Below are 22,864 nucleotides of genomic sequence, written 5' to 3'. Positions count from 1 at the left end.
TGCCTCCTCAAACCTGCCAATGGCTGTTCCTGCCCCCCACAGGTCTGACACCTGCTTTTTCCTTACCAGCTGAGCCCTATGGGTTGAGAGAATCCAAGAATGGACCACCCTTTGTCAAGCTGTAAATTCCTTTGACAACAAGAGACAAATCTGGGCATGGGTTAGGGGCCCTCATAATACACCTTAGGGAGTCTTCATCATATTTTGGTCTCTTTTCTACTTTCCTGCAAGATGACAAAAGAACTTTATGAGTAGGAGTTATCTTTACTTCTTTGGATTCTTTTTCAGGAACCTAATGGTATCTAGCAGAAGACCGTGAGCACAATATTTGAATTAAATAAAATCCTGTCTCAGATTAGGCAGGTTCCTGCCGATCCCACCACTCAGTGGAGTCATCCCTTGGGAAAGCTGTTATTTCAGACTGAAGTCTTTCTCAAAGTCAGGACAAGCAACAAAACTTGCATCTGGACTACTTAATTCTTTCCTACAGACTCCTAGGCTGGGGTTGAAATTCACAAAGCCTTTATAAAAAGAACTCATGGCCATAGGAGATATAATCTTCATGTTAACACAGCTGGTGAGACAGTTTCAAAGCCAATTCTAAATGTCTCCAAAACTCTGTTTGAACTCCTGCCTTTGGGTACCTCTGCACGGCCTCTTCCAGTGTACATAGGTTTGTGAAACTGACACATATTATTCTTTATTAAGTTTGGCATTTATGACCTTAGCAGAGTCTGCATTATTTTGGGAGTGGGTCTATCAGTTAAGACGCCACTTGGGATACCTACATTTCATTTCAGAGTGCCTGGTTCAAGTCCTGCCTCCACTCCCATTTCAGCTTCCTGCTAATCTACATCCTAGAAGGCAGCAGTGATATCTCAAATGGCTGGATTTCTGTCACACAGTTGGGAACTAGGAATGAGTTCTGGCTGCCTGGCGTCAACGTGGACCGAGCTCCGTTGCTGCGGGCAGTTGGGGAGTGAACCAGAGGACAGAAGATTTTTCTATTTCAAATACATAGAATATAAATTTTAAAAATAAAATTTCATAAAACTGCCGGTACCCAAGCACAATTAAATTGTGACTGTTATTTAATTAGTCTTTTTTCTTTTAATTCAAAGCCATGTTCATTTTGATTCATCAAACTGCATCATTGTCACCAGTGACTTATGTGAGGGTCCTTTGCAAAGTTCATGGCAGTTGTGTATTATGAAAAACTATGCCTGGATACAAACAGGGAGGTTGCACTAAAATAAAATTTAAAACTTTTACTCCCAATTTCCCATGGACTTCTTAAAGGTATTTTCATACAAAAAGAACCGTTTTGAGAGAGACCCAAAGACAAGTTCCATAATGGTTCACACATGACAATGAGAAGGACCATCTACTATCAATCCCTAAAAATGCTTCCATTACAATCCCAAGGATGAAGTAGCTGCTTGTGGGTCCAGTACAATGGCTCGGTGGCTAAATCCTTGTCTTGCACACACCAGGATCCCATATGGACACTGGTTAGTGTCCCGGCTGCTTCACTTCCCTTCCAGCTCAATGCTTGTGGCCCAGGAAAGCAGTAGAGCACAGCTCAAGCCTATAGGATCTTGTACCAGCATGGGAGACAGGAAGAAGCTTGGCTCCTGGCTTCAGATCGGCACAGCTCTGGCCATGGTGGCTACTTGGGGAATATACTAGCTGATGGAAGATCTGTCTCTTTCTCTCTGTAGATCTGCCTTTCCAATAAAAATAAATAAATCTCTTTTTTTTTAAAAAAAAAGAAATAGCTACTTATAATTTCAGACTCTCTATTTCCATTTACCTCCTGCCTCAAGTGTGACTCCTGGCTCCCTCTCTTCTGACTGCTCCTATGCAATATCATGGCCAGCTGCCTAGACACTCACATCCATGACCTTCCACAGACACTGCTGCCTTCCTTTACTCTGTGAGCCTCACAGCTCATTCACTCTCACAGCTTTGATGGACATCTTGTGACAGCCCCAATTCAAAGTGGTGTCACTTGTATCAGGCCCTCAAAATCTACAGGAATCTCAGAGCAATGAGAAAAACAAATGTTCAGTTAGGGGCAGATATGCATAGCCAGGATAGTAAAAAGATATCTACTGTCTATTTAAAAACGTGGCTAACTGTAAAACTGACTTCTGTAAACTACACTTGCTTGCCTGGGAAATTCCCCTTGAGCTGTGCTTGTTATTAACCAGGGTGTGTGGTTTTTGATGGGATGTTTTATACTGCGCATCAGTTACAATGATTGGACAATTTATCTTGCATGCCAATGCAGCTTTAGTTAATTGAACGATTGTTGTTTAAAATCTCCTGACATCTGCCAGCCAGGGCTGCTCCTTTCTTCTACCTTTGGTGGTGCAGGACAGTCCGCTGGCTGGTGAATAAAGACTCCCGAGCCTAAGAGTCTGCCTCCGGACTCAGTTTTTAGATAGAACTGGTCAGTTTTCAACTTTGTGAAAGGAATCTTAAATCAATGATACCTGCGGCAACTTCTGCAAGCTTCAGACTTTGATCTGTGGCTGCCTACTGAGTGTGTCAATCTCAAGTCTGGCATGTTCCAAGCAGATCTTGCGCTCTCAGCTTTTCTGCCAGACCCTGAAGCCTTCTGCTTGTCCTCAAATCCTCTCTCAGTAAAACAGCAGCAGTACCAATGTCCTACCTCGTTCTGGCCATAGAATCCAATTCATTGCCCAGCAAAGAGTTTTGTTAATCCCTCCCCTCCCCTGTCTTGTTGCTACCACCACTCCAAGCCTTCAGTACTGCCTCCCTGTAGTAAAATGACCTCTTGTTATTTAAAAACATTTTTTTTTGGAAAGGCAGATTTATAGAGAGGAGAGACAGAGAGAAAGATAGCCCATCTGCTGGTTCACTTCTGAAATGGCCATAATGGCCAGGGCTGAGTTGATCCAAAGCCAGCAGCCAGGAGCTTCTTCCAGGTCTCTCACACGGGTGCAGGGTCCCAAGGCTTTGGGCCATCTTCAGCTGTTTTCTCAGGCCACAAGCAGGAAGCTGAAAGGGAAGAGCAGCTGGGATACAAACCGGCACCCATATGGGACCCCAGCACACACAAGGTGAGGACTTTAGCCACTAGGCCACTGCACTGGGCCCAAAATTACTCTTTTTATAATAGTGTTTGCACTGGCAAAATAATTTTATTCTAATAACATTTAAACTGGGAATAAATAAAAGCAATTTGAATTTCAATCAGTAGAGCAGTAGTTGACTAAATCATGGGATGCCCAGCCTAAGGAACTGGTATTCAGGAGAATGGGTTAACTGACCTATAAGCCAAAGGGCTGACTGCAATGCAGCATCAGTGTAAAGAACAGATGCCACAGAAGGAGAAGTCTCAACATTGCTGCATTTAGAACAGTTTACCTGTGATTTGGAGAACATTAGAACTTGAGTTCACACAGAGATATTGGTTCTCTTAGGAGGATGAGGAACTAAGATTTTTTCTATAGACATATTTTTTCCATTCACTTAAAAGGCAGAATGAAAGAGAGGCTAAGGGAGACAGGAAAAGAAAGAGATCTTCCATTCCTTTTCTGGGTCACTCCCCAGATGGCTACAACATCTGGGGCTGGGCCAAAGCCAGGATCCTTGAACTCCATTCAGGTCTCCTCCGTGTGGTAGAGGGGACCCAAGTACTTCAGCCATCTTCTGCTGCCTTCCCAGACACAGTAGCAGGAAGCTGAGTTGGAACTAGAACACTTAGATTCATATAAGTGAGTCTATACAGGAAGTTGCTATTCCAAGTGGTGCACGGACTGACAACTCTATTTCATTATTCAGAGCACTGGATCTATGTTTGACAAGCTCTTTACTATTGGTTAAATAAAGGACCAGATTTTGAAAGCCAATGTTGACCATTATATTCTCATCTAGTAGAGATGTAGATGGCTTCTGTTTGATCGTCCCGTTCAACTACGGACCATGTTACTCTGAACCTAGATAGTAAGATGTTATTTCTTGGGTGCCTTTGTGATCCCTTCCTTGAATTATCTTTTGAACCAGCTTGATCACCCTGCTGGTTCCTTCAGTCATGACTTGAATCAATCTTTCAACCCTTCTCATTCTACATTTGTATGAGAGCTCATTCACTTAACATTTGAAAAATATACTTTAACAAAAAATATTACTCTGAAAATATCTCAAGATGAACATTAAAAAAGAAAAAGCTTTGATCTGTTTATATTCAGAACTTAGCAGATATTTTTAATGAATGACCCACAGCAAAACATTCACATCTAAGTGATCACAAGAATATCAATTAATGAGGTCAAACTTCAGTAGACTACATTTGGATTTTTAACTTGTGGTTGAAAATTAACATACACCCAGGGAAAAGCATAGATTTCGTTTATTTAAAAAAGGAGGCTACCGGAGAAAGGCATTTTTCTTTTTTAAATAAATATTTGAAAGGCAGACAGATGGGGAGCTGATTGGAAGAGAAGAAGGAAGGAGAGGAGGGTGAGAAAGAGGGACTCTTGCCATCTATTGGTTCACTCATCAAACTCTGCATGGTTGGGGCTGATTAGGGACAAAGTCAGGTGCTAGGAAATGAAGCCAGGTATTCTATGGCATGGATTCAACCATTGGAGCCATCACCTGTTTCCTTCCAGGAAGGAAGAGTAATGAGTTAACTGTAGGAATCAAATCTAGCCCCATTGAGATGGAGTTAGGTATGTCAACCAGCATCTTTAACTGCTAAGTCAGTTGCCTGTCAAGCTTTCTTGTTGAGATCCAGTTATTGATACATTCTCCACTTAGGCCCCACTGAATCTTGCCCTGCTGTGCTGTCACAATAACATGCCATGAAGTGCACTGTGCCGTGTCCCTGTGCTGCTGATTCTTTACAAACCACTAAATGCAATTAACTATCATTGAAGCAGGGATAGGAACATTCAAGAAATTTCATATACAAATTGTGAAGTTAGTTTCAGACATATAAAAAATATTTAGACAAAATTAACTGAGTTATAAAAATACTGCAGAACAGGAGGGGAATGAAGTTGGAGGCATCAAATAAGGGTTAAAGCAGAACAGTGTTGTACTGGCACTGCCAGGGCTGCAGTAGCAACTATTTCTTCATCCTTCTAAAAACAGCAGTTACATTTGGTATTCCAACAAGCACATTTCACTGACATTCCATCTGCCTGTCAACTGGAAACATTGCAGAGCATGGCTAAGCCTTACCACTCTGGCCAAAGGTGGTTTCAGAGGGAAAACCAAAGGCATCTTTGTCCTCTTGACTAAACTGAGCATCTATTTACCATGTTGCTGCTCCTGGCTTTTAAAAAAAATATATTTATTTTTCATTGGAAAGTCAGATTTACAGAGAGATGGAGAGAGTAAGAAAGATCTTTCATCTGCTGATTCACTCCCCAAGTGGCTGCAATGGCCAGAGGTGAGCTGATCTGAAACCAGGAGCTAGGAGTTTCTTCTGGGTCTCCCATGCAGGTTCAAGGGTCCCAAGGTTTAGGGCCATCTTCTACTGCTTTCCTAGACCACAAACAGGGAGCTGGAAGGGAAGTGAAGCAGCTGGGACAGGAACTGGTGCCTAAATGGGATCCTGGTGCATACAAGGAGAGGACTTTAGTCACTAAGCTATCATGCTGGGCCCTTGATTGGGTTTTAATCCATTCAGCCCAATGAGAAAGCAAGGGGATGGGAAGCAAATATAATCAATGTTTCCAATACAGTCTCTCACGATGCAAATATTTTAACCTCTATGACCCACTTCCAGCAAGCCAGGCACTATTGAGTAGCCCTTTGCCAGCTGGTCAGTCCATCACCAATGTGTAAGCAGCCCTTCTGAATTTGCCCCATGAAGTGAATGCTTTGGACCAGGGCTACCCTCATCATATCCAGGGACACATAATGCATATAGAAATGCTACTTGGTCTCAGTCATGTCAAAACCTTTTCCTATCCTGCCCTGCAACAGCACCACCACCGCCTCCTCTGAGTCCTAGTGTTGAGACTGAAAGGACCCATAGCATAGAACTCCTAGACATTTCTCCCAAGGTTTACACTGTGAATACCAAACACTTTCTGCCCTCATGTTCTAACCTCTACTCCAACAAATGGTAACAGAATTTAGTTTCCACCTAGAGTTTATTCCATTTATCTCCATTTAACTATTTTTAGACAATACAAAGTAGACTTTAACATAATGTCTTTCTAAACCACCAAAAGTCTGCGAGCCTTTATAGTAGGGAGTCTGAATTAATCCATGTTTTGCTCTAAGTCTCAGAGCAGCATGTCTTAAGATATTGCACACTATAAAAGTTGTATCCCTCTATAACCCAGAGCTCAAAATAGCTGCACCAAGACTCATCAACAATGATGTGAGGGGCGGTGTTCTACCATAAATAACTTTAGTTAATGTGTTATCCTGGAAGCAAAGACTAAATTCTCAGAAAACTCATTTTAGTAGTTTTTCACATTACCTTCTAAACGCACATCAAAAGCAATGATCATTTCCAGAAAAGAAGATAGTTACAAGCTCAACCAGATGGCAAAATGGCTCCCAAAAGTAAATTACTTGAGGGTCTGCGTATAACTTGCGGTTTGAATTTAGAATCATCAGAGTACTGCTTGGCTGGAGGGAAAACATTTCTGAGTTAATGTGAATACGAACTTTGACTTTACAGTGAGTTTGTTTTCAACACTATGCAAGCAATATTAATTACAAACAGCCCAAGAAGCAAAGGTAGCACTAGAATAGTATCTCTTAATTCACTGCACTTTTGATTTTGTCTTCTAGAATTTGATCCATAACAAGAAAAACAAGCATTAAGGCCTTCCAATGTAGTGCAGATTATTTTTTTTTATTTTTTTTAAAGATTTATTTTTATTATTATTTTTTTTATTGGAAAGGCGGATATACAGAGAGGAGAGACAGAGAGGAAGATCTTCCGTCCGATGATTCACTCCCCAAGTGAGCGCAACGGGCCGATACTATGCCGATCCGAAGCCAGGAGCCTCTTCTGGGTCTCCCACGCGGGTGCAGGTTCCCAAAGCTTTGGGCCGTCCTCGACTGCTTTCCCAGGCCACAGGCAGGGAGCTGGAAGGGAAGCGGGGCTGCCGGGATTAGAACCGGTGCCCATATGGGATCCCGGGCGTGCAAGGCGAGGACCCTTAACCACTTGCGCCACCCGCGCCGGGCCCTAGTGCAGATTATTTTAACATCAGGCATCAGGGCTGAGGATATATATGTAAGAATGAATGGCAGGGTCTTCTTTTCCCTAGGGAGTTACATCCCAAATAAGGTTACATGTCTGAGTTTGGGGCCCTTGGTTAATTCTCACTAAGTTTGAGGTCACTCTAAACCCCTTCCACCTGTCAGTCTCCAGAAGGAGCTGGCTCACGTATCTTCACTTGACTGAACACTCAGATTCTGCATCTAAGACCCCTGCATCTTCCAAGCACTCTTCAGACTCTTCTGGAACACCAGTGCTTCACTCCAGTCAAACTGATCCTTCCAAGATCCCTGCCCACCCTCCAGCCAATGCCAAGTTTGCCCAGCCTCCCAGCCCCACTCAGGCAGCCTTCTCTACTGCCCTCAGGCTCTGCACACTTGAGACAAGGAACAATCATTGCCATGTGGTTCTTAGGAGGCCCCATGATCTTTTGTCTGCTGGTCTAGACTACATGCATACTTCTCATGCTGTTTCCCACAGTAATTAGGAAGATGGAAAACTACTGCCTCCCTATCCCAATTTCACATTGCTTTAAACCAGGCTTATATCCAGGGTATGTGGTTAGAGCCAAGTTCCTTTGGCACACCACAAGTTAAAGGACATTTTGATATTGACCTTGGGCCAGTAATCCTGTCTTAGTTCCTAATGACCACCAAAAATAGTGCCAGGGTGATCACACCACTCAGCCCTCGATTTCTGTAGTCTCTTAAAATTCTGCTGAACTTCCTGGACAACTGAAATTGACGGTATTTAAACAATTCAAGAGGCAATTTGAATCCGCATATCCTAGATGTAGGGTCAGACAAAGCTCTGTTGTGTTTGGCAATAGCCAGGCGGCCCTTACAAGTGAGAATAAGATTGTAAGGAATTAATTCTTCCACAATCTAAGGAGGAGGAGAATAAATTTGAGTAGGATCACAAAGCAGCCACAGGATTAAAAGACCTGGAAAAAGTACTTTAATAAGAAGTAGATGGAGTCGGATGGGGGCCTAATAAAAAAAGGTCATGTCTTAATGATCTTTAAGAATAGTTTGAATTATTTTAAGGAATCAGAGATTTTTTTCTTTTCTACCTAAGGAGGACAAGAAACGGAATGGTTGGTTTTCCATATGTCAAGAGATATACATTAGATGAGCATATAGCTAGAACCATAGGTGATTACAAAGGAGAGTAGGTTCTAGAAGGAGGCTGTTCTATGTCTTTGGCTAATAAATATTGATGGAATGAATGATCCCTCCATCCAGAAGAGTAAATGCAATCACCCTGTGGACATGGACAACGTGAGGTCACTTTTTTGACCTGTATATCTATAAGTCACAGATGGTATTGCAATGAAAAGACTATCAAATTCATCATTTTAACTACTTTTTAAAATTCTGTTTGAAACATAAATAATATAATTTTACTTTAAATCACAAAACAAAAACTAAGCCCAGAATTCCTTTATGCTGTGTATTCAGGGGCTGGCATTGTGGCTCAATAGGCTAATTCTTTGCCTGCAGCACAAACATTCCATATGGGTGCCAGTTCATAGCCTTGGTTGCTCTACTTCCATTTCAGCTCTCTGCTTACTGACTGGGAAAGCAGTAGAAGATGACTCAAGTCCTTGGGTCCCTACACTTACAGGGAAGACTGGAAGAAGCTTGTAGCTCCTGCCTTTAGATCAGCTCAGCTCTATCTGTTGCATCCATTTGGGGAGTGAAAATAGAATTAAAAGTTGTTTATTTTAGGGCTGATGCACAGGTTAATCCTCTGTCTTGTGGCACCAATATTCTGTATGCAATGTAGGTTTCTCTTTTAGCTATTCCACTTTTGATCCAGCTCTCTGTTTATGGTATGGGAAAGCAGTGGAGGTTGGCTCAAGTCCATGGGCCTCTGTGCCCACATGGGAGATCGGAAGAAGCTCTGGGCTCCTAGCTTCAGATCAGCTCAGCTCATCTCTGGTCATTATGGCCATTTGGGGAGTGAACCAGTGGATGGGAAGCCTTCTCTCTCTGTCTCTCCTCCCCTCTCTGTAAAATCTGCCTTTCAAATAAAGATATGTAAGTCTTTGAAAAAATGAGTTTATTTTGGTGCAAAAATATTGAAATTTATGCATAGGCTTTTCATAATATTAATTTTCTGCCAATCTTTATCTGGAGATAGGGGCAGCAGGCTTTGCTGATGGAGGACACACTGTATTTGGGGGAAAACAAAGAATCAACGGTGACTCTGAGGATTTAAGCCAGAGCAACCAAATGGAAACTTGGACAGCTGCTGCTCTGTAAAGGCCAGAGAAGCCTTGGTTGGGGATGACACAGGATGCTGACCGGAGATGCTAGAAAGCCACTGAGGGTCCAGTCTGGATTATAGGGAAGAGGTACAGCCTAGGAAATTGTCAGGATGTACTTGGTATTGAACCATGAGACTGGCAGAGGCCACAAGGATGAGGCTGTGGAGAAGTCTGAGCATGAGGGCACTCCATGGCTCAGAAGATGAAAAGAACCAGCAACATGACCGGTTAAATGCCAGCTTTAAAAATACTTCAGAGACGCAGCATGGTAACTTAGTAACTAAAGTCCTTGACTTGCATGCACTAGGATCTCCAGTTCGTGCCCTGGTTGTCCCATCCCCAGTTCATGTCCTGGTTGTCCCACTTTCCATCCAGCTCCCTGCTTGTGGCCTGGAACAGCATTTGAGGATGGCCCAAAGCCTTGGTACACTGCACCTATGCAGGATACCTGGAAGAAACTCCTGGCTTTGGACCAGCTCAGCCCTTGCCCTTGTGATCACATGGAGAGTGAATCAGTGGACAGAAGTACCTTCTCTTTGTTTCTATTTCTCACCTTCTCTCTGTAAATCTATCTTTCCAATGAAAACAAATAAATCTTTCAAAAAATGCTTCTGGAAAATCTGAATTTTCCTCCTCCCTGTAACACCCTCCATGGCATTGGCTCTACAGGTCATATTCTTGGTAAACATGCTCTTCCTTCACAACGCTGGGAGGACTTACGCATTCCATTTCTTAAGAAGTACACTTTCATGCACACGACCCTAGAGTTGTCAAGAGCCTAGAATTTTAATCTATTTACAAGGTACCAAGTTTAAGCACCCTTGTTTTTCTGGTTTGCTCTCTCTGGCATGTCTGCATGTATTTGAAAGTTTGAGTGACAGAGCGCTTTAATTTGTTGGTTCATTCTCCAAATGGCCACAATAGCTGGGGCTAGGTCAGGCCAAAGTCAGAGGCCTGGAACTCCATCCAGGTCTCCCATGTGGGTGGTGGGGACTAAGTACTTGGGCCATCCTTTGCTTTAATTCAAGGCATAGTAGTAGGAAGATGGATCACAAATCAAGTAGCTGAGACTCAAATCAGTGCTTCAATAGTAGATGCTGGCATCGCAGGTGGTTGCTCAATCCCTGCATTATATCTGTGTTCCATAGCTATCAGCAAAAGAGCATCACAGCATTCCAAGGGGCACAATCTTCATATTTGTCATTGATTTTCCCGCATTCCCAAGTCCCCCACGGGCAGTGGAAAGAAGCCTCATTGGCTGCTGCTGCAGTGGGTCTGTGGCAGAGCTGAGCAACACTGAGTTTGGGCAACCCCAATCTTTTTTTTTATTTTTTGTATAACTTTTTAAATAATGATTACATGGTGGATCAGAGTGGGAAGGATTGAGGTTTAGGGAAAATTGGGTGTACTCATTGCTTCCAAATTTGCTATTTCTTCTTGTTGTTTCTGGGGGAAGGGGAAAGACAATGGGGGAAACCACTCATGACTTTTCCAGTATCCAGGGATGAGGAACCATAATCTCGTATCAACCCAGAATCTCAAGGTGTACATATTCCGAGGGTGCTGTCCAAGGGGTCTGGATACTTCTGAAATGCTGTCAATTTCACCTATCTGAGGATGATGTGACCCTCCCAATGTCCGTTGGCTCATTCACCAAAATTTTTTGCTGTCAGTTTGTTTGGGGTGGTTGTCCGTTTAGTTCTGTTCTTCTGCTACAGCATCAAATGAGCTGCCATATTCTCCTTTTACAACAGGGCCTGTGTCCACTGCTCTACCGCTTTCCTTAAGTAGGACAACCCCAATCTTTTATTATCAGTTGCAAGAGACCTGTTCATCCTGTGTGTCAGAGGCACACACCATGGCTATTACGTTAGACAACAAATAAAACTTGACCTCTACTCTGCCAGGGAATCCGAGGGTGACTAAAAAAAGCCCATGAGAAATGCATCTGAAAGGCATGTTGATTTTAGTGCAAACATTTTTAAAACATGTGCATGGTGCTTTCACAGAATGCATGCTCCATGAACTTTAAGCACTTTTAGATTAATTATGTATTTGAGAGAGACAAACCTACTGTGAGCACTCCCATCCACTGGTTTACTCCCTAAATTTCTTCAGTGGCTGGGTCTGGGCCAGCCTGAAGCCAGAAACCCAGAATTCAATGTGGGTCTCCCATATAGGTGGCAGAAACCCTACTACCTGAGCCACTACCTGTTGCGTGCCATGGTCTGTATCTCCAAGAAGCTGAAACCAGGGTTGGGGCTGGAATTTGGACCCAAGCACTTCTACATGAAACACTGGTGTATTTAGCACTAGATTTAAAAGCCTGTTCCTCCATGAAGCTTCCAACCCCTTCATACTACTTGTTTTTCCCTAGACTGTTTTCTACACAAAGATCTTGACAAGGACATTCAAAACAAAAAAGCATTCAGCCCCTTCTCTCATGACAGACAGGAGATAATTACTCCCAACATCAGGCAAAACTGTTAAAACAGTCTAAGTTGGAGAAAGGATGGGCCATTATACTGTCCCAGTTTGGAACTCAACACCATAAATATTTTAAACTTTAATTATGTTGATTTGATAAGGTAACATTTTAACATGGCATGAAATTCAAAGACAAATACCTAGCACTTATCATTTTATAAACAAAAGATAGTATGAAAGTTATTTCTCATTTGCAGTAAGCAGGGAGTTAATACCGTATTTACTCTTTCTTACACCCTTACTTCTGCTTTTTATTCTTTTCTGAGTGACTTAGACTCACATAATTATTATAAACTAGAGCTCAGCTCTTCGGTAATATAGGAAACAAACATCCATATTTCTGGGGTTTTGCCAATTTTCCATCTGAATCCCAAAGTAACCCATATCCTGTCTGCCCACATAGACCCAGGTGAGAAAGCTAGCGGTCAAACCAGGACAAACACAAGCAGCAGGGACTGGCGCCATGGCACGTGAAAAGTTATCTCTTACTTTACTGGCACCCCATAGGGTCAATTCAAATTCTGGCTGCTCCACTTCCAATCCAGCTCCCTACTTATGTGCCTGGGCAACGCAACAGAGGATGGACCCTTGCATCCATGTGGGAGATCTGGAAGAAGCTCCTGGCTCCAGCATTCTGGCTTCAGATTCACTCAGTTCTGGCTATTGTAGAGAGTGAACCAGGACATGGACAATTTCTCCTCCCTGTCTTTCCCTCTCTCTCAGTCTGCAATTCTGTCTTTCAAACAAATATATCTTAAAAGCAGAAAACAAAACTGAGCACCAGTTAGAGCTTAATGAAGAATCAGCTCAGAGTCATCTCCAGCATGAATCAGCTCTCTTGGCCTAGCAGACAACATGGTTCTGTAATTATTGATAAAAATCTCAAATGTCAGCAAGGTGGAGGAATCCACTATGGGGGGAGGGGTATGGGAGGGGTGGGGGGAATCCCCAGTGCCTATAAAACTGTATCACATAATACAATGTTAATAACAATTAAAAAAATCTCAAATGTCCTTCGTTCCTTTTGGAAGATAATGATCCTATCTGTGACCAGGGGTGGGCATATATCATGGTGAACATTTGATGCAGCTTGTTGATTAGTTACACATTTAGACATTAACTGCTACTTATGTTTAAAAAGCAACAACAAAAGAACTACATACATTTAGTTGCTGTTCAATCACTCCTTTGCCTTATTGAGCACCTATCACGTCAGGTGTTGTGCTAGGCCATGGGTTGACAACAACGAACAAAAGCCAAAATTTCTGCCTGTGGAATGCATGGTATAGCAGTGCTGATTTCTGCATGCCATAGCACAGTGCCTGAAGTTGAGGGGCTGCTGTTGTGGTGCAGTGGGTTAAAGGTCCTGTGTGTGACATTGGTATCTCATATGAACACCAGTTTGAGTCCCAGCTCTTCCACTTCTGATCTAGCTCCCTGCTATTGTGCCTGGGAAAGACGTAGGAGATGCCCAAGTCCCAGCCACTGCAGCCACTTGGGGGGGGGATATCTTGGCAGATAGGAGATCATGCTCTTGTTCTCTCTCCAGGTTGACATCAATTTTTAAAAAAAGGTGTCTGGGTTTGATTGGTAGCTCTAGGTTCTGACTCCAGCTTTCTGCTAATGTAGACACGGGGAGGCTGTAGTCACAGATCAAATACTTTGGTCCCTACAACCCATGTGAGAGGCCTGGATTTCATTCACAGTTTATGGTTTTGCCTTGGCCCAGCCCTAGTTGTTGCAAGCATTTAGGGAGCAGACCAGTAAAAAAATTTTAAACTCTTACCTCAACCTCAATGAGGTTGCTTTCTTATAAGAAGTGAAGATAAATCAGTGACATATGTTAATGATATATGTGAAGAAGACCCAGCATAGAGCTGTGTTCTAGAGAAGAATTGTAATTTTCTTTGAAGATGTATCTATTTATTTGAAATAAATAAATATGTCTCCATGCCTCCCATGTGGGTGCAGGGTCCCAGGCATTTGGGTCATCTTCTGCTGCTTCCTCAGACACATTAGTAGGGAGCGGTATTGGAAGTGGAGCAGTGGCACCCTAGATGGAGTCTTTACCTGCTATGTTTAGTGCTGGCCTCAGTATTTGTAATTTTCAATAGGTAAGGCTCACTGAAAATAAGACAATTCAGTGTGATAGTCTCTTTGATCCTCTAAGCAGCCACTCTGTGGCTTGATCTTTTCTAAATGCCCTAGAATCTTTTGGCAAATAAAATGACATGGACTATCATTCTGGAAAATACTCAAGCTAAACAATTATCGGAAAGAATTATTCATCAGAATAAAAACTACCATACATAATAAAAATAGCCATAATTCAATTTAAAGAGACACTTAGAGGTGCCAAACATTGATCATTTGTTCTCTGTGGGAAGCCTTTCCAACAGGATATGCATGGCAACAACCCCAGTCCTTTTACAGTTAACTCTGTAAGTCATAGTCTCAAAATTTGTTTAAACTTGTATTGTAATCTTCAATTCCTCCACAGCAACCTTCTCCCACTTTCTTGCTTTTCCAGTGCTCAGATCAGATGGTCAGTGCAAGGTCTATTTTTTACCAAAAAAAAAAAAAAAACCCAAAAAACAAAAAAACCCGATTTATCCCTACTTTTTATTGACACAGGTATTTGCATTTTAGATGTTTGGTTTTTAGTGTGGAAAGCAATCACTAACGCATTCAAGCAACATGGATAGTAGGTATGAGGGAAAAGGGAGGGAAGAGGGCATGAGTGCAGGGAAGGAGGGCACCTCGGGGAGAAAGTCCAGCTGCCCAGGGATCACAGAACCTGCCTGTGCCTCCCGTGCACTCGGCTAGTTCTTGACCAGCACCTGCACTTGCTGTACTTTGCCCACATTCTGTGTTCTGGGACTGGATATCTCTCAATATCACAACTCTGCTTTCAAAATACTGGGAAGAAAAAATCAAACTATAAGGTTATGACTTAGCTACAGGCTGGGCCATTGGGCTAGGAAGAAAATAGCACTCCTTAGTAACAAGGCAGCTGCTACTTGGGAAAAAATGGGTATGTAAAAAAATAGAGAATCAAGGGAAACTTAAGGGTCTGGTCTTACTGGGATGCAGGGGAGAAAAGTCTATACAGAGAGAGGAAGTCCTGCCAAGATGGCACCTGACTTGGAGCAGGAAAAATGATCCTGGCCTGCCTGTACTTTTTACTTAATTTTTCCAAAATCTATAACTCCAAAGTCTACTCATAGAAGCAGAAAGGGAGGGGAAATGGGAAGGAAGGGAATTAAGGAATGAAAAGTAGGCCTTATCCAATGAAAAATGTACCATGCTGGAGACAGCCTGAGAACACAGTAGCCGTTGATGGCCCATCTGTGCTATAACCTCGCTCCAATCCTCCAGACCTACAGCAAAGTCATATGAACACAGCTAGCTCGTGTTAGCAGTACTCTGTCAAGTGGAAGGAACAATACTCAGTAGATGAGGCACTGCAAACGTATAGCACTCACCAGAGGAGACCAAGAATGTAGTGCTGGCAAGAATTTTGAGAGGGGACAACAGAATGTAAAGCTCATGGACCCTAGAACTGCACTGTCCAGCACTGTAACCAGTAACCTACTGAACACTAGAAATGTGGCTAGCCCAAATGCAGGAATGTTGTTAAAGTAACCTAAAAAAAAAAATCTTGATTATTTTTATATAAGTCATGTACTGAAATGAAAATATTTTGGGTGTGTAGGGTTAAAGAACAGGTATTATTAAAACTAATAGCATCAGTCTTTTTATCCTTTTAATATTCCTATAATATGATTCAGAATTACACACATGGCTCTCATTACAGAACTTTTGGGAAGTGAAGATCCTAGAAACCTGGGACATAAAACAGTGACAGGTAAAGTGTGACAGATAAAGTGACATAAAACAGTGACAGGTAAAGTGTGCAAAAATATAATTTTACAATGACAGATGATTCATTTAATTTAGGGACATTTTGTTAAACTGAAAAATAATACCTATGTGTTTTATTAATGTAGGATTCAATTTAGGCAAACACTTAACTTTTGGGGAACATATTTATTGTATGAAACTAAGGGATAGGCACAACTCTTCAACATAACTAAGTTACATTTGTTCCTGAGATTAAAACTAGGCAAGAAAAGAAACTTTCAATTTCTGGGACGATAGGTGAGTCCATCGTCTGATGTGCTGACTAGGGACTTCCCAGATCTGAGGATCTTTATCTGGGCATGCAAAATGCATCCAGAGCTGCAGTTATTTGTGATTCATATTTATTTCATACCAAATCTATCCTTCAAGCCATACTTAAGAAATGTGTGAGACCCCGTGTGATAGCTTGGTAGCTTAATCCTTGCCTTGCATCCACCAGGATCCCAAATGGGTTCTGGTTTGTTTTCCAGCTGCTCCACTTCCCATCCAGCTCTCTGCCTATGACCTGGGAAAACAGTAAAAGATGACCCAAAGCTTTGGAACCCTGCACCTGTGTGGGAGACCCAGAAGAAACTCCTGGCTTCATATCAGATTGACTCTGGCCATTGCATCTACTTGAGGAGTGAACCAGCAGATGGAAAATATTTCTCTCTGTCTCTCCTTCTCTCTGTATATCTGCCTTTCCAATAAAAACAAATAAAATCTTTTTTAAAATATGGAAAAACAGAGCAAGATATAATGCTGACTCCAGGTTAGTCAAACTGGATGAAACCAGAAAGCATTATTTTTCTCCAACATTCTGTAATTAAGTTATTGATATATATAGCTATATATACACATACAGGTATATGTCTCTAGATTCTACAAATTTAAGACCTGGGATGAGTGAATTTCAGAGCTGCTGGGTGACAAGTGCAGGTCTCAGGCCACATTGGGATGGCAGTCAGCAATCCTCCTGGGTGTGAACCTGATTATTTTCTGATGACCAACTTGGGTTGTCCAAATACTTTGTCTGATGAACTCATAGGGATTTTCAGGAGGATTATCTTTCTATAAGATGTGTACATGGCACTTAAAAATTGATTGTGAATATTTAGTTATATGATAAACTTGTCACAACAGAGGATAAAGAACGTATCCTTTGTCCTACATAGCTACCCATTTCCCTCCCTCTACTCGTTATTCAACAAAATCTTGCTCTTAACTCTAGCCATGCACTAAGCCCACCCAGCTCACTTATGCTAGCACTTTTTCTTTTGAAAAGCTTATGCCCAGTCAAGAACAAAAACACCTGTAGACTCCAGAAAAGCTAGGTAGCCTGGGTTCCTACCAGAGCATGAGCTTGGCTATGGATGCACAGCTTAGAATGGCAATGCTGAATTTCTGGTGCTACATATCCTCAAAGACACCTAGTTCACAGCAGGTACACCTAAATCTTCAGTTACCCAGGCATGCCCTCAGTTCAAGTGCAGTTTGTCCTATCAACATGGTGATAAGGCTCCACCTCTACCTTTTTTCTTTTTTAAACTAGTCAGCCATACCTAGGCCCCAGAATGGCATGGCATATTTTGTTTCAACATGCCAATCTTTTAAAGCTCCTAGAAGGGGCCAGCATCATGGTACAGGGCATTTAGCTGTTGCCTGAAGCACCCGCATCCCATATGAGCACTGGTTCAAGTTCTGGCTGCTCTATTTGCATCCCAGCTTTTTTCTAATGGCCTGGAAAAGTAACAGAGGATGGCCTACATGTTTGAGCCCCTACCACTCATATGGGAGACTAGAATGAATCTCCTGGCTTATAGTGTCTGCCTAGCCCAACATTGGCCTCTGCAGCCATCTGGGGAATGAATCAGCTAACAGAAAATTTCTGTCTTTCTGTAATTCTGACCTTAAAAAGAGCTTCAAAGGGAGGAATGGTATTGAAAATTGATAGCAGATTGGTAGTTTCTTGGATGGTAGACTTTGTTTGGAGGACTCCCAATTATTTTGCTTAATCTACATCTTGCTATGTCCCCACCACACACATGTACACACACACACATATAGAAGTTAAAGATGTGAGACCCCAATATTTCAGATTTTCTAGTCTTCCTATATCAAATGGACATTAGAAAATAGTTAGTGTGGCAGTAAGGCACCCTCATTTCAAATTTTAAAAATGACTTGATACAAAATTGCATTTTTCACTCCTCTCACAGGGTTAGTCTCCCCACCCAGGTCAGGGATCTCGATAAGCACTCACAATCTTGTGGATCTCCATTCTTGCAGGGACTGGCTTTGCCCCTGAAGTCTAATGCAATCTCTACCTCAAGGCAAATGACCCTAGGGTTCCTGAGGGCATTCCCATATCAGCTGGGGACCGTGTTGGCACTGAGCTGGGTGGTGTGGGTCTGGTACCTTTGCAGGTGAAACATTTGATGTGGAAATGCTTGGTCTGGACGCGGAGCACTTCGCCCTTGCATGGCTCTCCGCATTTATGGCAGTGGATGACGGGCTTCTCCGCTGGGTGGTGAGGGTCCTGAGGGTGGGCCACTGGAATAAACAACAGGCACAGTGAGAAGAAAGCATTCTACAGAAGGACTCCCAGCAGATGCAGTAATAAACCCATCATTTTTGTACCAAATAAGCCACATACTAAACTTTCAACATATTCTATTTATTTGAAAGGTATAGAGAAAGGCAGACATTTCCTATCAACTGGTTCACTCCCCAGATGCCTACAACGACAAGGGCTGGGAACTCAACCAGGGTCTCCCACATGGGTGGCAGAGATCCACCTACTTGAGCCACCATCTGGTGCCTTCCAAGGTGCACATTAACAGGAAGCTAGAATCAGAGCCAGAGGCAGGACTTATACCCAGGCAGCTCCAGCACAAGACACAGGTCCCCACATTGGTGCCTTAGCCAATGGCCACAACAAATGAGCTACCTAGTGATTCAACAAGCATGAATTGAGTCTGCTGTGTGGAACTATACAGATGTGGACCCTGTGTACTCTTCTAAACTACACAATTGTTCCATTAACCAAACAATGACATTCATTATCTCATAATACACATTTGCAACATCTCTGTTTCGATTTTTGAAAGCATCTTCTAAGGATCTATATTGCAGCATAGCAGGTAAAGTTGTATGCTTGCAATGTAGGCATCCCAGATAGGAGCCAGTTTATGTCTCAGTAGCTCCACTTCTGAACCAACCCCTTGCTAATGGCCTGGGAAAAGCAGTGGGAGATGGATCGAGTGCTTAGGTCCCTGCCATCTGTGTGGGAGACTCAGATCACACTCCTGGTTTTAGCCTGGTTCAGCCCTGGTCACTGGAGTCATCTTAGGAATGAACAAGCACAAGGAAGATCTTCTCTACCCCCACCTGTGCAATTGTTATTTCAGTAAGAAAAAAAAAAACTTAAGAAAAAAAAAAATGAAAGCATCTTCCAGCAGAAAATTAATGTAGATTGTGAGTTCTTTGAGGAAGGAATTTAATGCAAGTTTATATTTCTTTTTTTTTCTGCTTGTACTTCTCCTTGTTTCTTCCCTTCCCCATGTCCCAGCGATACGGCAGAATGTTCATGCACCAAAAGAGCTCAATCAATATTTATTTATGCATTAATTAGTAGACACTGGCTGGTTTCTAGTCCGTTCTACCTGAGAGTAGCTCCTGATCTCAATTTGGCAACTTGTTCAACCTGTTGGAGGCCTATTACAAGGCTTCTAGGAAGCAGTTACTGAGCCACACATTGCAGGAGGTCACTTTAAGAAGAAAATCTGGGACCCTGGTGTGGTTTCCTTTGAATGCCAGGTTCCCCATAAAACAAAAGGGATCAGACCAGAGGATTCCAGAGGATTTCAGAACCTAGAGTCACCTGGCATGGCTGATGGGGTTACCCTGTCAGTTTCCTGGGTGGAGCCTTCAGAGAACAGGAGGTTCAGGAATGCCTTGCCGGTCCCCAAGCCCATCCAGCCTCCCATCTGCACAGTCAACAGCAAAGGCAGAGAAGAGACAGTGGCAGCTCCAGCTCGCCTGTCCTTTCTGCTGTTGAAATCCATGTTGAATTTGGGTGGCCAAAACCAATGAGACCTACAGAAATATCCTTAAGTGAGTGTGATACAGGACATAAAGAGCAGACCTCAAATTTGTCAACATATCCAAAGAAAAAAGATGAAATATTTCTTTTTTTCAAATGATGAAACAGGGTTGGGCAGAGGTGGGGGAGGAGATGTGGGCAGAGTTTGCTGAAATTCAACGTAGAAAGTGCTCTCCCAGCAAGGGGCTCACTTACACCTCCTGTACAATAGCCCATTGTCTCTTGGAGACCTCTGTAACATTCTCATTTTTCCTGGAAAGAGTTAGAACAAGACAGTCCAAAGAACCCATTACTGGCTACCTTTGGAAACAAGGTCCTTCTTGTGGGATGTGGACTCAAAGCAAGTGTGTGTCTCAGGTGGATCATACGATCCACATTCTTGATGCTGCATCCTGGAAAGTCCAGCAAAGGCACCATCACACCTTTTCACCTGTGTTTCCTTATTGCTCTGCTGGAATCTCTCTGGAAAACCTGTATTTGCAATAGAACTCAGTATTTTGCAGTGAAATGAGCCAGGGGTATGTGATCGAGATCTCTAAACAAGCACTGACTTTTACCTGATCTAAGCTAAGGCCCAAACCAAACAGTGAGAAATCATTTCCTGTAAGAAATGTGCTTCCAGTGCAAGTGTGTGTATGTGAGTGTGTGAGTGTGTGTGTGTTTTAATTTTTGCTTCCTCGAAGAACCAAGGAAGGTAGTATTGATTGCGCCTCTACTAAATTCCAGACACTGTGGGAGGTGTTCACTCTTGGTTTCATCTTCATCTTTCCTTTCTCTTAGTGAGGTGGATACCACAGAAGAAATTCAAGAAGCTCAAGGGGAAAAATGGAATTAAAAGCTTATTTTGTTTCAAAGACATTTTGAAACCTATGTTTAGCTTTTTCATAACAATATGTATTTTCCATGAACTCGTTGAACAGCCCTCATTTACACAGATTTCAAATGTTTTTCAACAAAATAAACTGTACCTTTTATTCTTGTTTTTTTGGACAAACGTGGAGTCTCCCAGTATTGTCAACATTTGACCAACAAGAAAACAGAGCTTCTGAGCCATTAAGCAACCCACACAGCCACTATGTCTAGGCCTCTCTCACTCCTAAACACATATTCCTCCCATTTTAATTTTATAAAGCAGGAAATTGTTCAAGCACAGCTCCAATAGACAGTCAGGGCTTGACTTACCAAGGGAACACACACAGTGCATGCCAAAAGGTGTCACTAGCTGGGCACAGCACTGAGGTTCTCATCTTGAAGGTAACTGCGGATCCCTCAAATCAGAATTTCCTGTGCCCTGTAGTACAATGCACATTCTTGGGCCAGGTGTTTGGCATATAAGTTAAGATGCCAATTGAGCTATTCTATTCCTTATCAAAGTACCTGTGTGTGTGTCCCAACACTGCTTCCTATTCCAGCTTCCTACTAAGGTGGATCCTCAGAAGCAGCAGGTGTTCACTCAAGCACTCAAGGCCCTATCACCCATGTGCAAGACCCACTAAGGCCCTGGCTCCTGGTCATGCCCCAAGGGCTGCAGGCATTTGAGGTTCATTGGATGGGAGATCCCTCTGCCTGCCTGTCAGTCTCCTTCTGCTTCTGCTATCTCTGCCTCTTGAAAAAAATTTAAAAGTTAATTAAAAATTTGAACACTGGGGGCCCAGTTGGATGGCTCAGTGGCTTAATCCTCAACTTGCATCTGCTGGGATCCCATTTGAACACCAGTTTGTGTCCTGGCTGCTTCACTTTCCATCCAGCTCCCTGCTTGAGGCCTGGGAAAGCAGTAGATGATGGACCAAAACCTTGAGACCGTGTACCTGTGTGGGACACTTGGAGAAAGCTCCTGGCCACTGGTTTTGGATCAGCTCAGCTCCAGCCACTTAGGGAGTGAATCAGCAGACAGAAAATCTTTCTGTCTCTCCTTCTCTCTGTAAATCTGCCTTTCCAATAAAAACAAATAAATCTTTTTTTAAACAGTTTAAAAACTAAAATGGATTCCTCAGACTCATTTATTTGGGGGTGGAAGCCATGGATCTACTATTTGTCAGCTCCTGGATGACCCTCAGACATATTCCAGTTTAAGAACTTTGGAATCTTGGCAATAAGTATAGACCAGCTACTGAGAAGAGTTAGCATTAAAAAAAAAAAAAAGTAGTGCTCAAAAATATTCAAGCTGGTCCAGTTCTGAAACAATACTAGAAAACAGTAGACTTCTAACAGTAAGAGAGAGTGCATTTTTGGATGGGAAGTGCTGTGGTTTCTCTTGACACTTGAGTTTCTGCTAACGATGCTGAGTAATGATGGGGGAGGGAACATATCGTTTCACTTCTTGGCTTTTCTATGGGTCTGAATAAGGGAGCCAGTGCCAAGCCAGTGCTGGCACTGACCACAAAGGTCAGCACTGGGATCAACACCTGCAATTTGTAGGCATGTCCCTTTTGAAGCATATATTACATCCTCAAGTTCTTCAGGCCCAAAGATGACATTCACATTCACCCAGCAAAGAGCACTCTATTATCTTCATGTCTTGCCTTTACCCACCAGCTAAGCAGACCAATAGAAGAACAACTACTTGCAAACAAATGGACTTTTCTAATTAGAAATGGGCTTTTTCTAATTTCAAAGTCTATTGTTTTGTGATGAAAATGTTCAAAATCCCTTCTTCTAGGTCTTTTGAGAGAAATAAGCCAATCATGGTCATTTCCTATAGTCACCCTGTTATACAATATATACCAGAGCTATAACTTGCTACCAATTATTCAATCCTTTCTAATCCCTCTCTCCTTCCCTGTAATACTGTTCCCAGCCTCTGGTAACCACCATTACATTCTTGACACTCATGAAATACTCTTAAGATTCTACACAAGAGTAAAGAACATGT

At 42.5% G+C, this 22,864-nt stretch overlaps 1 protein-coding gene across 6 annotated transcripts in view; it reads right to left on the bottom strand.

Annotated features, from left to right (window-relative positions):
* The window catches only part of ABLIM1 (actin binding LIM protein 1), a 187,725-nt gene that overhangs the window by 118,120 nt on the left and 46,741 nt on the right, over window positions 1-22,864 (bottom strand). For 5 of the 6 annotated variants that reach the window (XM_040992053.1, XM_040992054.1, XM_040992055.1 and 2 more), the window contains exon 2: window positions 18,306-18,440. In XM_040992053.1, the coding sequence (XP_040847987.1) occupies window positions 18,306-18,440 (135 nt within the window). Of the gene's footprint in view, window positions 1-18,305; window positions 18,441-22,864 lie in introns of those variants that run through there. The other variant, XM_040992062.1, reaches the window with a different exon arrangement.

The sequence above is a fragment of the Ochotona curzoniae genome, unplaced genomic scaffold (assembly GCF_017591425.1).
Source record: "Ochotona curzoniae isolate NIBS_2020 unplaced genomic scaffold, NIBS_Ocur_1.0 contig_66, whole genome shotgun sequence".
Lineage (NCBI taxonomy): Eukaryota > Metazoa > Chordata > Mammalia > Lagomorpha > Ochotonidae > Ochotona > Ochotona curzoniae.
This window is presented reverse-complemented; position numbering and strand designations above follow the sequence as displayed.